At 33.6% G+C, this 13677-nt stretch overlaps 1 protein-coding gene across 30 annotated transcripts in view; it reads right to left on the reverse strand.

Annotated features, from left to right (window-relative positions):
• Positions 1 to 13677, reverse strand: part of LOC129568451 (neurobeachin) — a 168809-nt gene that overhangs the window by 112747 nt on the left and 42385 nt on the right. For 4 of the 30 annotated variants that reach the window (XM_055446331.1, XM_055446330.1, XM_055446319.1 and 1 more), the window contains exon 1: positions 5529 to 5546. The exons of 22 other annotated variants lie outside the window; for them this stretch is intronic. Coding sequence is in view for 1 of the 8 variants with exons in the window: in XM_055446327.1 (XP_055302302.1) it covers positions 5529 to 5582 (54 nt within the window). In the remaining 7 variants the exon portion in view is untranslated. Of the gene's footprint in view, positions 1 to 5528; positions 5595 to 13677 lie in introns of those variants that run through there. 4 more of the 30 variants (XM_055446340.1, XM_055446328.1, XM_055446327.1 and 1 more) reach the window with 3 other exon arrangements.

Here is a 13677-nt window from a genome sequence, read left to right on the forward strand (position 1 = left end):
TCGAATATGAAAAATAGTTTCAGAGTTTCTGACAGTAAACGATTTGTGAATGGGTACCTTTCCGTATTAGCAAACATAGCAAATATTTTCTCAAACATTCAAAATTAAATTCATGGTTAAAAATACGTGCGTTCAAAGTTAATTGTGTTTAAAATTAATTACTAAAGAACAAAGATGTTCGAATAGCAATAGCACGCAGAAGCCCCTAACAGTGAGAATCCCCAACTAAAATTGCTAGAATCAATACTTTTAATTCCCTTTTGCGGTGAAGAACCTTTTTGGATAGAATATGCAATAAAAATTCAACTTCTTCTCTCTTTTTTGCATTTGTCGACATTTTTGGCAGAAGTTTTTTAATTTTACGATTCTTCAACCGGTTTTCGGTAGTTTACATTTGTTTTCAAATACAAAAATGTACGACTTCCCACAAAACAAACTTTGCCTCAGAGAAAAGTAACTGGCTGAAATTGCAAAATGAAATCAGAATGGGAAGAAAACATTTCACTTCACATACACCGAAAATAAACTCTTATTAAATGAAGAAACGCATTGAATAACAAAAACTGGATTGGAATGAGGGTTTGGCAAATGTAATATGCTCAACCATTACTCGGTACGCAACCACACACATTTGTTTTGGACTATGCACTACTAAATATCAGTCAATGACAAATAGCTGAGGATATATGCTGAGCATAGAAACTCAGCAAGCTGAGATTGGGATATTTTGACTTTGTGACGTGCTATTCAAACAAATTTATTATGGAGGGGAGTTTGGAACACATTTTCCATTACACTCCATGACTCCATCAACACTCCACCAAAATTCCACATAAATTTGCACGAATAGCAAGGCACAAAATCCAAACGTCCCGATCTCAGCTTGTCGAGTTCCTATGCCCAGCATATATCCTCAGCTATCTGTCATTGACTGCTAAATATATTAAACAATAGAACAATGGAAAATCTTAAATGTCCAAAAAGCACGAACGTCTCCATTGTTTTTGAATATTTTCGTTTTATGCAATACAAAACCAGAGAAAATATTCAATTATTGTTAGCTTGGGAAAAGGGAAGTCTTCGGTCTTATGTTCCACCAAAATCAACCGAATTAAATTCCACAATTTTACAATCAAAATTCCATAAAATGAATGCAAAGAAATTCATCTCCAATCGTTTAGTTTCCTTTCGTAAAATGAGTTTCCATGAGTTTGAGGCAAGCTTTAACTTTATTTTTGACAGAATTAGCATCTGAAAGAGAACAATATAATATTTTTTCTTCGCACACGCTCAGAAAGGCAGCAACGACACACCCGAAGCAAATAATCAGAGAACTGTGATAAATACATGCAGTGCCTGTGAGAGTTGTTTCTTTCCAAGTTGATATTTACCACAAGCAGCCGCCAGCAGTGGCGGCACCAGCAACAATTACAATCAGTGGCGAGAATAGAACAAATTGTGGAACTCCGTTTTCTTAATGGCTTCTTGTTGACTTTTACCATGCTTTCCATCCATATTTTGCATATAGTATTTCAACTTGGCTCTATTAATGTTCGCTGTGAGTATAAGAAGCAAAAAAAGTTTAATGTAATTTTATGGTTGCTGCGCGAAATCAATCCCGACATTGTGCCATCAAAATCGTGTGTATCAGTGGTGCGTGGGTGAGGAAATTAAAATCAGAGCACAGCAAAATGTCATTTCTAACGCTTTAATTTGGAAGATATTGTTATGTCAGAACAGAAGCATTCATCTAGGTGAGTATGCTTGCTGAAACCGTATTTTTCGATTGCTGCCGCTGCTGATGATGACTTTTTTGTGCGTCTCAAGCGTTCATGTCATGACATTGAGTAAAGCCAATATTAATAGGCAAGATGTCTTCAAGAGTTATGCTGCCATGTCATACTAAACGACAGCATCCTACGAACGATTTTTTTAAAATTAAATTAAGCTGCAAGTCAAAACCAGAACGAAGCATATGGAAAAAGATAGCAAATTTGTTAAATTGCATCGGAAGCGCGTAACAAATGAAACGTGTTTTATATGAGAAATTTTTATTGGTTCAGGAAGATGTATGATTTTAGCTTGTGAAACATTTTCAATAAGGTTAAGTTTTTTCATTGATATATCTCGTGGTAAAGTCTAACATCCCCAAAACCTTTTGAATATAGAGACTCGAATCATTTACTTTTTGAATTTGATGATAAAATCCGTTTTAAATACAAAAATATTTTTCTAATTAAATTGGCAACCATTTTAAATTGGTTTGCATAAATTCGATGTAGATCAATAATTCAAAACGTGGACCTGAATTCGCTTCGTCGAGAATAACGTTGGTGCATGTGAATGACTTTCAATAAATGAAAGATAGGAGGGCATTGATTTATATGAAATAGGAAACTTTATTCCCAAGCAGTCATGTGTTGATAACCACATTAAAGTAATAGCCTATATCTATATAAGCTTTATTGTATGAACCGAAGTAGAATGAATATTAATCCCTATATGAATGCGAATTCACGTACCGCAATTTGATTTTGCTATCAAGCTAGTAGGCATCTTATTGAGGGTCATTCTTATCAATATACTCCTTTCAAATATGAGATTTCCGAATCCATTTCCTCAATGCATGATGCAAATCATTCTCACGTGTGGAACATTCAAATAAACACACGCACTCAAACAGAACATAAAAAAATGAATCCATTTTCTTTGGCTATAGTTTTTTTTTCTTTTTTTATATCTTCACTTAATCGTTACGTAAAATTGTGCCGCTACATATTCCATGCTTACTTCTGTTTCGAAACGATTTTTGTAGGAAGACGTGATGTTTCATCACATTTTTGGCTGCGCATTATGTATGTAAAATGGCAGTATAAATCGAATATATACAATGTATGCGATTTTATGTTCTCTCATAAAGGCGCCACGGATGCTTTCTTTTGCCGACGTTATTAAGCAGCCGACGAGAATTCGACTAAATATATATTTACTTGAGCCAACCGTGTGTGTGTGTAACTCCGTGAAACAGTGAATGGAAATATGAAAAGAAAACACATATTTCGCAATAATGGCTCCCTTACGCCAAAACATCCATATTCACGTGAAATGTTGGGTCTTCCATCAGGATAAATTATTGTATACACGTAATATTATTTTCGGCAGCATCAAATAATATTTTATCTTATTTTGTGTTTTCCCCGACCTGTGCTTTATCGTTTTTACCTTTTTTGGTATGTGAATTTAAATATCTTCAGCATGAGTTGCTCACGTTGTTACTTTGTTATTGCATGTTGTGGTAAAAACAAAAAAAGGGAAAATTCCGCACGAAAAATGGAAAGTTTTCATTCTTTTCATACTTTTGATCGTTTACAGTAATATCTGATTTATATCTGCCTAAAAAGATTTACAAGATGGCTAGACTTGATAAATTCATCTTTATTTGTGTTTCGGTAATCACATTTCGGCAACAGCCGCGGATAATTTACAAAACACTAACCGAGTTAAAACTCGCATTTCCATTGTGTTGGTTAGAAAGGAAAAACAAATACAGAACCATTGTTCGAATTTTTCATTTTAACGACACATGTATTGAACTGTGAAAGAGATTACTTCTTCTGCGCGTATTTGAATTTAGGAAGAAATTTACTGAATTCATGGCAAGCAAAAAGTGACGCATATCCAATCCAGAAAGACACAGTGGAAACAAATGGAAAGACTTGGTAATCAAACAAGCGTAACACTGTCACAGTCTCAGAGAACGAACTCCATGCTCGTTAGTTCGAATCGATTCAAGCTTTTGAAAAAATCCGATATCAAACAACGTATCACTACAACTGCAAATAGGCTTTGAATTTGTAATATTGTCTTCTTCTTATTATTCTTATTCTTCTTTGTGCTTCCCTCATTGAGCATTTTCATGAATTGAATCACCGAGTTTTGACATCGGTATTTTCTTGGCGACACCCAAATTTTGTGAACTTTGTGGAATGTTCGATCTATTGTTCTCTACACGCCTACCTACTTAATGTTTCTTCAATCTTTAATATAGTCATTTTTATTGACGTGTTTGCTCACCGAAATTGAGTTTTTCATTTGTATTTCGATACATTTTGCAATGCCAGAGCCTGTATGCGTCGACCCAGTTTGCATTCTATTCGTTTTGCTTTTCATTTATTTTGGTGAAAAGAAAAATCATTGACATTTTTCAATTGTTCAACGTGAATAATTAACCCTCTAGCGCATATAACTGCCTTTGGATGGACAACATTTGAACGTCCGTATAACGTAAACCGTAAGTCAAATCACATTGCTTCAAAAGGCATTTTCATTCATCAAGGTGTCTTCTATAATTTTGTATTTTGCACCATAAGTCTACATCAAGCGGTTGTTGTGTTTTAAACAAGAATGTGCGCAAAAAAAAAAAACAAAAATTCGACAAAGTAAATTAATTCCTTTCAAAATTGGACACATTTTCGACAATTTAATGACAATGGATTTGATTGTTCTCTGATTTATGTCAATCGCATTTCCTGTCTAAACCAAGAGGAATCTACACTACAAAAAAACCCAACCTCAAATTATTGGAAATGCCCGAAATATTTACATTTGTCTGTGAAATAGTGGAAATCTGAATAACAACTTATTGATATGTTGTCAAGAATTCGGGTTTTTCATTGGAATATGCGTATTAACCGGCATTTGTCAATAGTTTTTGGTTAGGATTTTTCGTTGATTATGAATATTTCTTTCATTATATATGGCCAAAAATCAACCAAGTAATAGTACACCCAGCCCTGGGAAAAATTATTGCACTAGAGGGTTAAGATACCGTGCGCTCCACTTAATTTACTCGAGGGATGTGAATCTAATTGTTATATAGTATATGTTATATAATTTTATCTTCATCCTAAGTCCTTTTATTATTTGCTCTTTCGTTTTGATTGTATTTATTGTATGTATTTTTTTGGGTGTCCGGTTTGTTATTTGTCCAATATTCATCTGAATGAAGCAGGTACATGAAACGTTTTAGCATTCTACGAATTTGATAGAATTCATCTTGATAATCAAAATATTCAATTGAATAAGTGAATAAGTGAGCAGTCGATTGTAATGTTTAATATTGAAATTGATATAATTTAATTAACGCAAATCGTTAAAGCGCCTCTAAATTTTGAACTAAATCCATGAAATATACATTTACATAAATGCACTAAGTAGAAACAAAAATAAATCTCAAGTTATCCGAGCTGATGATAAAACTGCAAAACAAAAAAGGAGGATTGAAAAATATGTTTGCTTCTAAGAATGGAATGAGAAAAAGCTTGATGAAAACAGAAAATATATTTGTTGCGAAAGGAAGAGAGAGAGAGAGAGAGAGAGAGAGAGAGAGAGAGTAGTTAGGGGAGAAAAGCAGAGAGAAAAAAAGATGAGAAAATAATCCGTGATGTAGGAACAAAATACGGAATCAATGTAATGAATGGCAAAAAACGTCTAAGTGTTTTCAATTGTAAACATATTCCATGGCTTACCGTAAAACAATTGCACGTTTTCATACTTTCGCGTACACGTTCGCTATCCATCATGATTATGGATATATATTGTTTATTGGCTCTGGCTTGTTATATATAATTTCCGTTCTGTCCGTATGTTGTTGGTGTTGTTGTTTTTTATGTTTAATGCTTTGCTTAGCTCGCAATTAATTTATCATAGTCATTGAAATTTGAGTTTTTATTGTCACTTTGGTAATCGATCAACGGCTGACGATTAAAATTGTTAACACGATCGCAAATTGAAAAGATGTTACGATTTGATTGATTATTTATGATTGTTTCTTCACCGTCACATGCTCGAATGCTATCGAATTCAACACTATGGTCATGTTCACGATATGTATGACTTGGACTTGCTAAATCCAACTCACTATTGCTGAATTTCACATGGTTTTCATCACTTAATGGAACAGACGTAATTACATCTCGCAAATTGGTGGAATTTTCATCATTGTTGTCGACGCTTTCTTTTGTATTAGCGGCACTAATGTCCTTGTGGAATTGAGGATGTTGTTGATGATGTTTATTATTATTGCTGTAACAGCTTTGGAAAAAATCCAACGCTTCATACAAAATAAAGCAGAATCCCAACACTATAAATGTTTCCATCTCACATATTGTTATTCATTCGTATTCTATTCCGATCAGTCGCAAAAACCGATATCAGTATTTGTGTGGGTGTTTATGTGAGTTAAAAATCTCTCTTTCTATTCACCGAAATCTTTCATCAATTCAATGTTCTCACTCGTTGCTACAGCGATGATGTGACTGGTTTATATTGCAGCGTTTGGCTGTTTCATCTAGGATTGATCGAATGTATTGCGAATAAAACACTTCATCGTGTTCTGTGTATCTATTTTGTTGCGAAATGTCATATTTTATATCAATTCTCAAAAGACAATTTAGACTGTTGCAATTATCCACGGGTTTTAATATTTCACAAAATCAAACCGTTATTCGGAGGTTTTTATATTATTCCAACAATAAAAACTTTGGTTGATGTTTTCACTTTTTTGATGGTAATTTTATCGTGAACTTTCGAGTGAAAGAGAGTAAGAGTTACACACACAAAACCACTCAAATGTTTCGAATGTCTTTGGTATCTGTTTTTATATTGTGCTGCAAGTTGTTTAAAATGTTTTTTAAATGCGATAATTCATAAAATTACCCACACAATCTCCAGTAAATTTACAATGCCGCATTTTTTTGTATACCAAAGCTCAGAAAAAAAATCAAGAGTCTTCTTTTATTTCGTTTGAACAAATCGCCTCTTTTGCTCTTCTCTCACCTTATTCAAAGGCTATGCTGCAATATTACCTTTTTTACGACTGTTTACCACGCACTTTTTTTATGTTCTCTTTTGAAATTTATTTCAGATTGTTCCTTTTGGTATTGTTGTTTTCGCCTTTGAGCCGGTCCTTGTACACGCACTTCAACCGAATTATACGTCATAACAACAGCCAGGTGCCGATTTCCTTTAAGTACACATCTTGCTACACTGCTTGTTTTTTTTTATTCGTTTTTTAGATGTAACATTATTGCACGTTGAAATGAAAACTTCAAGCGAATGCAAGCAAAAAAGAGTATGCATGAAAAAGGGAGAGCTGTATGGGAAAAGTATGCCCGTTTTAGAATTCTGAGATTATTTATTTTCGTTCCACTCTTGTCGCTTTATTTCCATATTTACACATTTTCTGACAATTTTCTGCCTCTGTTCCACCAATGTTCTAGATGGGAGGTGGTTTGCGATGTTTGTGAAAAAAAAACGAATTTATATGGAAATAAAGAAGTCGCGGTGGAATATAATATTTTTTCAAAGGGCACAGAGGTCAAAAGACTAGACTAACAGTGAATTTTTTTTATTATTTTTTTTTACGTGAATAGAATATTTACTCCGAAGACATTAACTGTGCACAACACAACCGCGTATTTTCTTTTGAATTTGCCACGTTGTTGCATGATTTTTTCCCCTTTTTTCTTATATCAAAATCAAAGCAGTGCAAAAACTCCATGGTCCATGATGCTTTGATTAAAATAAGTAATTATTTTACATTCCTTTTACCTCGGCACCTTCTACGTTACCGCATCAAGCGGTTTTAATGTTTGCAGCACATTTTTATAATTATTTTGTGGAATTATAGACAAAAATCTTCATCAAAATGGTCATCATCTTTTTATAGCCAACATGAAATAGTATCTGCAAAGTGGGTGTTCTAAGTTTCAAGTCAAATATACCTCAATTATCAACAATATCTCCTGCGAAAATAAACCCAGTTAAGAATAAGAAAAAAAACGAGATTTATAAGGGTCTAGTGAGGAAAAAACGCAGCTAAGAGAATTTTATGATATCATTTGCTGTAACGAATGATAGCAGTATACTGACGCATTGGCAATATCGTGAATCTTGAGTAAAATGCATAGACATTTTCTAAGAAATAGCGCCAATATTATCGATTACGTGGAGAAAATGTAAATGAAAATAATATCCACAATGGACAAAGAAGAAAAAGAGATGAGAAAAAGCATCTTATTGAACGTGATCTGGACGCTAACTTTTATGCTATAGTTGCTTGTCCGCTAATGGTATCAGTGTCTAATACTATATTTCTATTGAATAGATGTTTCTATTGAATTGAATGTTTGCAAAACATGAATGACTAATGATTATGTTACGTGCCGTAACAGCAACACATTTTTATGTTTGTGAAAAACTTTCTCACTAGTACAAAATAATATAGTAATCCAAAATAAAGATAATATTCAACAAAAAATAGGAAGTTATTGAAAAGAGTAGGTATTTGAATGACTCCCATTGTTTTCATACGGAATTTCAAATGTCCATTTCTCATTACACAGGTTAAGTTTTGATCAAATACGCTTCAATAGTAGCATTAACTTATATCACAAAATCTAAGCATCGACATTCAACCATTACGATTCGATTGGGTTGGTTGTTGTTTTTGTCTTTATTACAATAGCAATAACCTTCCTAGTCCTTGTGAGCGAATTTCCACTGAATAATAACACATACTTGTATCACATTCTATTGAGCGTTTTTAATCTACAATATTCTTTGACAAGGAACGTAAAAAAAACAGTAGAAATGCCATTTTGAAAAAACTCGCCAACGACATAAAGAGAGCGAATACACTGAATGGAAAGCTCGAAATTGTTCTCTTTTAGAGCATTCGCTACTATTGATTATTGTTGAAATATTTTCTCCATGATTCCGAAATAAAAAAAATGGAGAGATGTTTTTAGTCATATTTCGCAGAATATCGTATTTATATGAAATTCCGAACGCCATTCTCGAACTGAATTGATTAGTCGTTGCACTCATGGAAATGATTCTACCTCATTTCTCTGCCATCTATTTCCGTTATGTCACTGCAGTGACGCAAAACAATTTTGCTATTTCCACTCACGTTATTTCGATACGCACAAAAGCGAGAAATTGCAAAACGAATCCCACGAACGTATTCGCAATGGATTTGCGTATTACAATGTTGAGCCTGTTTTTTCACGTGAGTGTATGCATGTTTTGATAAATGTGTACAGTGGAGTATACAACAACTCGCAAATGGAATACACAAACTTTTCGATCTCATCGCTTTTACATCTGACCTATTTCACTCTTTTGGTTGTAAAATTCATCCTGCCAAAGTCGCCAAATATTATCTGCTCCGGAATATAGTCGACTTTCTCTGCGACACCACGCAAAATGCAAAATTTTGTGTAAATATTATTGGTTCGTTGTTTTAGAAATGATTTCCACACGTTTTCACACATCCACTATACCCTTTGAACACTTTTGTTTGCAATTTGTTTGGCTGAAACGGGTGGTGAATAGGAAGTGCAGCTTAAATTGACGTTGATTCAAAGCTCCAACAAAAATATCACAAGTAACACTTCTAATTCAGCGAAATATCTGCATAATGTTGCAAATCGTACGATTCTATTTGTGTATGAAGCATATGAATGTCCGAGAATGAAAACGCAACTTCTATTTACAACACATACAAGTGAAACAAAAATAAAAAATTTATTGAAATGAAACAACTTGTATGTGTTGTGAATAGAAGTTGCGTTTTCATTCTCGGACATTCATATAAGAATGCAGTTGATGCTCTAACGTAAATTGCGACCACTTTAATGGCTTTACGAACTTGTGCGAGTTCACGCGTACATAAGGCCTCGAAATGGCACAGCTCAAATCTCGTTTGCGGTAAAAACAGTCATTTAGACTGATTTTCGTGGTGTTATCAATAGCATGAGCATGAGCATGTGAAAACATTCATTCCATTCATACGTGATTATGTTATTTTGTGGTTGAATGATTATTTCAATTCCGTCATCCGATTGAAATAATGGGCTGAACACACGAATTTGAGTCTGTAATTTTAAACACGTCATCATGCATGTCCATAAAATTGGTTGACATACTAGGCGACGCTAGAAAATCATTGTAAATTTTCTTCAACAATGGTATCTTGTTGGTACGTTTTACGAAACGAATTCTCCAATTCCTTTTGTTCAAATCATTCCAACTCTTTCGGTTCCAAGCTATTAAGGTAGCACAATTCATTTGAAATAGATATAGATATGTGTTCGTGTATATTTCATGGTTCAATGATTATCATAAAAATGGTTTATGTTGAGACAAGAACAGGACAATGGAATATAATGCATAAACGGGTTTATGTAGCCGGAAAATGTTTGAATCGGATATGCCATCAACGTTTGAGCGATCGAGTGTGTTTGCGCAGTGTGCACACAAGTGAACCCTTCCTCGATAAAGTTAATTTTAATGGTGAATTTGGTTCGTATGTTAATGATTGAAACGTTCATGTTGTTAGTCCATCATGTTCAACTTTATTCAACGCATGTCTAATGTAGCGTCTGGTTTTTCGATTTTTGCTCTCTTTGTCTGGACTGTGTGTCGCAATAGTCACAGTTACCTGCATTGTTACTCAATCGAATTTTCTTGTGTTCACCACATTGTCCTCACTTTTTTTTTACCGACTGCCGACTTTTGCTTTAATTTCAATGACACATTTTGGTTTTAACTGAAATTGTGTTTCTATCTCTCTGAGATATAATTTTAAATCGTGGCGACAGTGGTGCTCATATGCATAAACTGAACCAGGCACATCTACGCCACAAACTGTGCCGCTGCTGTGAACATGCAAATAACAGACATACACACACATACATAGTACATAGTATAGAGTACAAACAGTCGCTGTTCGTACAACACGTATAACTGCTAATGAAATGGTCGTTCACACACTGGATTCATTGTTCAATTATTCAAATGAATATGGTGAATTTCAAATAAATTTACACTAAAGTACGCTTTCGACACCATCTCGACATTGGGTTTGGTTGTTTGGTGTGAAAAGACATGTATGTCATTTGCATAAATTAGGAACAGGCATGTTTGTGAATTTTTCTGACATTTGATGCTCGATGTTCGAAAAAGTTACAGATTTTATTCAAATTACGGTTTTTGTCTCTTTTGGGTTCATGAGATTTTTTTTTGTTTTTCACCACACATTCGGTGGTCGTAATAAAAACAAAATCCGAGAACATTTTCGGTTGCAGTGAATTTGAAACGATTCATTCGCTATAAGTTGTATTTTTTTAATGAAAAATGTGGGTGAACGAATTTGATGTTGCCCGTGTGGTATGACACAGAGTGCTGCATTGTGGTGTCAAAGAGTATTTCAAGGAACATTGTGTAACACAGGAAATAATCTTAACTCTTTTCTTAATTTTATAATAACGGAATTCGGTTCCCTAGCAAATTGCTATCTACTATATTTGGAACGAATTGAAATTTCATTCATTTATATTGCAAACTGCATCCGCATTCCACTATAACCCACTTGACTTTGTTCAAATAACAATGTTCGTTTTCGTTGAACAAATATGATTTCAATTTGATAAACACATTCGGTGTTTGGGTTGTGTTGTACTTGAATTCTTGCGTTCTACCCTATATTGATCTTCCGTGGACAAATGTATGCACGGATTGAATGGTGAATTAGATAAGAAAATAACATTCCATTACTATATATACATAAATTACTATTAAAATTATAATCTCTAGCGTACAATGTAATGCCAAAATTCCTGAAATAGTAAAATCATAAAACAATAGCAACAATGTGATGAACAAAAGTTTAAATTGTTGAAATTCTTCAACGGTATCAATTTCCGAAATGAGTTGCAAGTCAATGAATTGTTCAGCAGAGAGAATCCATATTCAACTTTTATTATATTTTTTAACCCATATCGGAATGTGTTCAGTTTATATCCACATAAAATACCGCCGGCAAAACCAATTCTGACAACTGCACAATGCATGAAACCATGCCAATGGAAAAGTTTGCACCTTGTAATTTTCGCCCCGAATTTAAGAAGGGATTTCAGTGTCTCGACGACAAAATATGGTTTTATATGTGAAGCCTCTCGAAAATATAGATTGGTTTGAAAGTTATTTTAAATAGAATTTTCGCTAGTTTTCCTCCTTAAAAACATTCAATCTGTGGAATGATTGACATGCTTCATAATGTTCATTCCAAACAACCATTTTTGATAGTGATTTTATTGTTGTTGTCATGGATATTCATGTTTAGATGAATTATGCGTGTATTTGCGACAAAGTTATCATTCTCCTATTGTTGGCGCCATGAATATGAACAATTGGTGTAAAATGTGTCATAACTTATGTTATTGTGCGATTTCATATCTATTTTTATGCATGATAATATATTCTCTTGCCCTGTTGAATGGATTTTCAGGTACACTACGCGCATAAGACACATAATAAAAATGTAGCTTTTTTTGTCTATCATTCATAGTAAGAGTCATATGAAAATCTGGCTATAGTTCTTAAAAGAAACATCATTTTGGTCTTTCAAATGAAACTAAGTAAGTTAAATGCTCATTCAACTTCACCAACTTTACTATTTATTTCGTATTTATTTAGCTGATTTATTGACAAAAATGATGATAAAAGTGATCCACCAGGTGTTATTAATGTCAGCATTTCTATAACAAAGTTTTGCCCTGATGATAACATTCATCATATTCATTTTTCAAATACATGAGCCATAATTTTCTAGGCAAGGCATTTGGAATTAAATACAAAAAAAATTAATTCAAATCAAATTATCGCTCCCATTTCAAACGAACTTCCATTTTCCAGTCTAAATGGATTTTTCGAATCGAACGAAAAGCTGCGAGCTTTTTGTCACGTAAATATGAAATAACACGAGGCAGAGATATTGAAAAAGAATACACGAGAAAAGAGAAATCCCCAATAATGATATTATCGAAGAACATTATTTTCCATTGATCTTTTGCACATGCCCGTTATATCTCGTATCATTTGATACGGATGCCAACCATCACGATAGTGACTCACGTCCATTTAATTTATCGCTTTCATTTTATAAAAAAAACAGAGATCGAATGCTTTTTTACATGTTCTCTCTCTCCTTCGGCATCCTCACAAAAGCAGTATAGCATTGTAAGCATTCGAATAGCAAAGCACACAAAAGAAATGCCAAATGGATACCATTTCAAAGTGGGAGAACGATAAAGCGAAAAAGCGCGATACGAAAAGAAAAAGATGCAAAATACTTTAGAGTCCGTTAAAAATCCATTTATCAATATAAAAATTGCAATTTTTGTACTCTTATAAACTTTTGTTCTATGTGTATATATTTCAGAATTCTTTTCGTTTTTTCTCTGTCGGCTATCGCATTGAAAGAGAGTTTTGCTTTGAAAAATGAATTTTTCGAATCAATGCGTCAGTTGGCGGGGATCTGATTCAAATTTCAAGAAATTCCCAACAAAAGAATTGCCGAAGGCCTTGAAATACACGTATTTATTGAAGAATAAATGTGTCTTATTTTCTTGTATAGTCATTCAATTTTATCTTGTAGTTGATTCCACCATTTAATTTATATAATTGTCACTGTGTATCGAAACTTTTTTTCACCCCTCGAGTCCAAACTTCTTCCTTTTCTTTCTTTATAGCTATATGTATGAGTGTATAAGTGTATGTATGGATGTGTCTGTGTATTTGAATGGGATTTAATTCAAAAGAATCTTTTTC

This window comes from Sitodiplosis mosellana, unplaced genomic scaffold (assembly GCF_009176505.1).
Source record: "Sitodiplosis mosellana isolate CC-2019 unplaced genomic scaffold, AAFC_SMos_1.0 Smas_scaffold_19, whole genome shotgun sequence".
Lineage (NCBI taxonomy): Eukaryota > Metazoa > Arthropoda > Insecta > Diptera > Cecidomyiidae > Sitodiplosis > Sitodiplosis mosellana.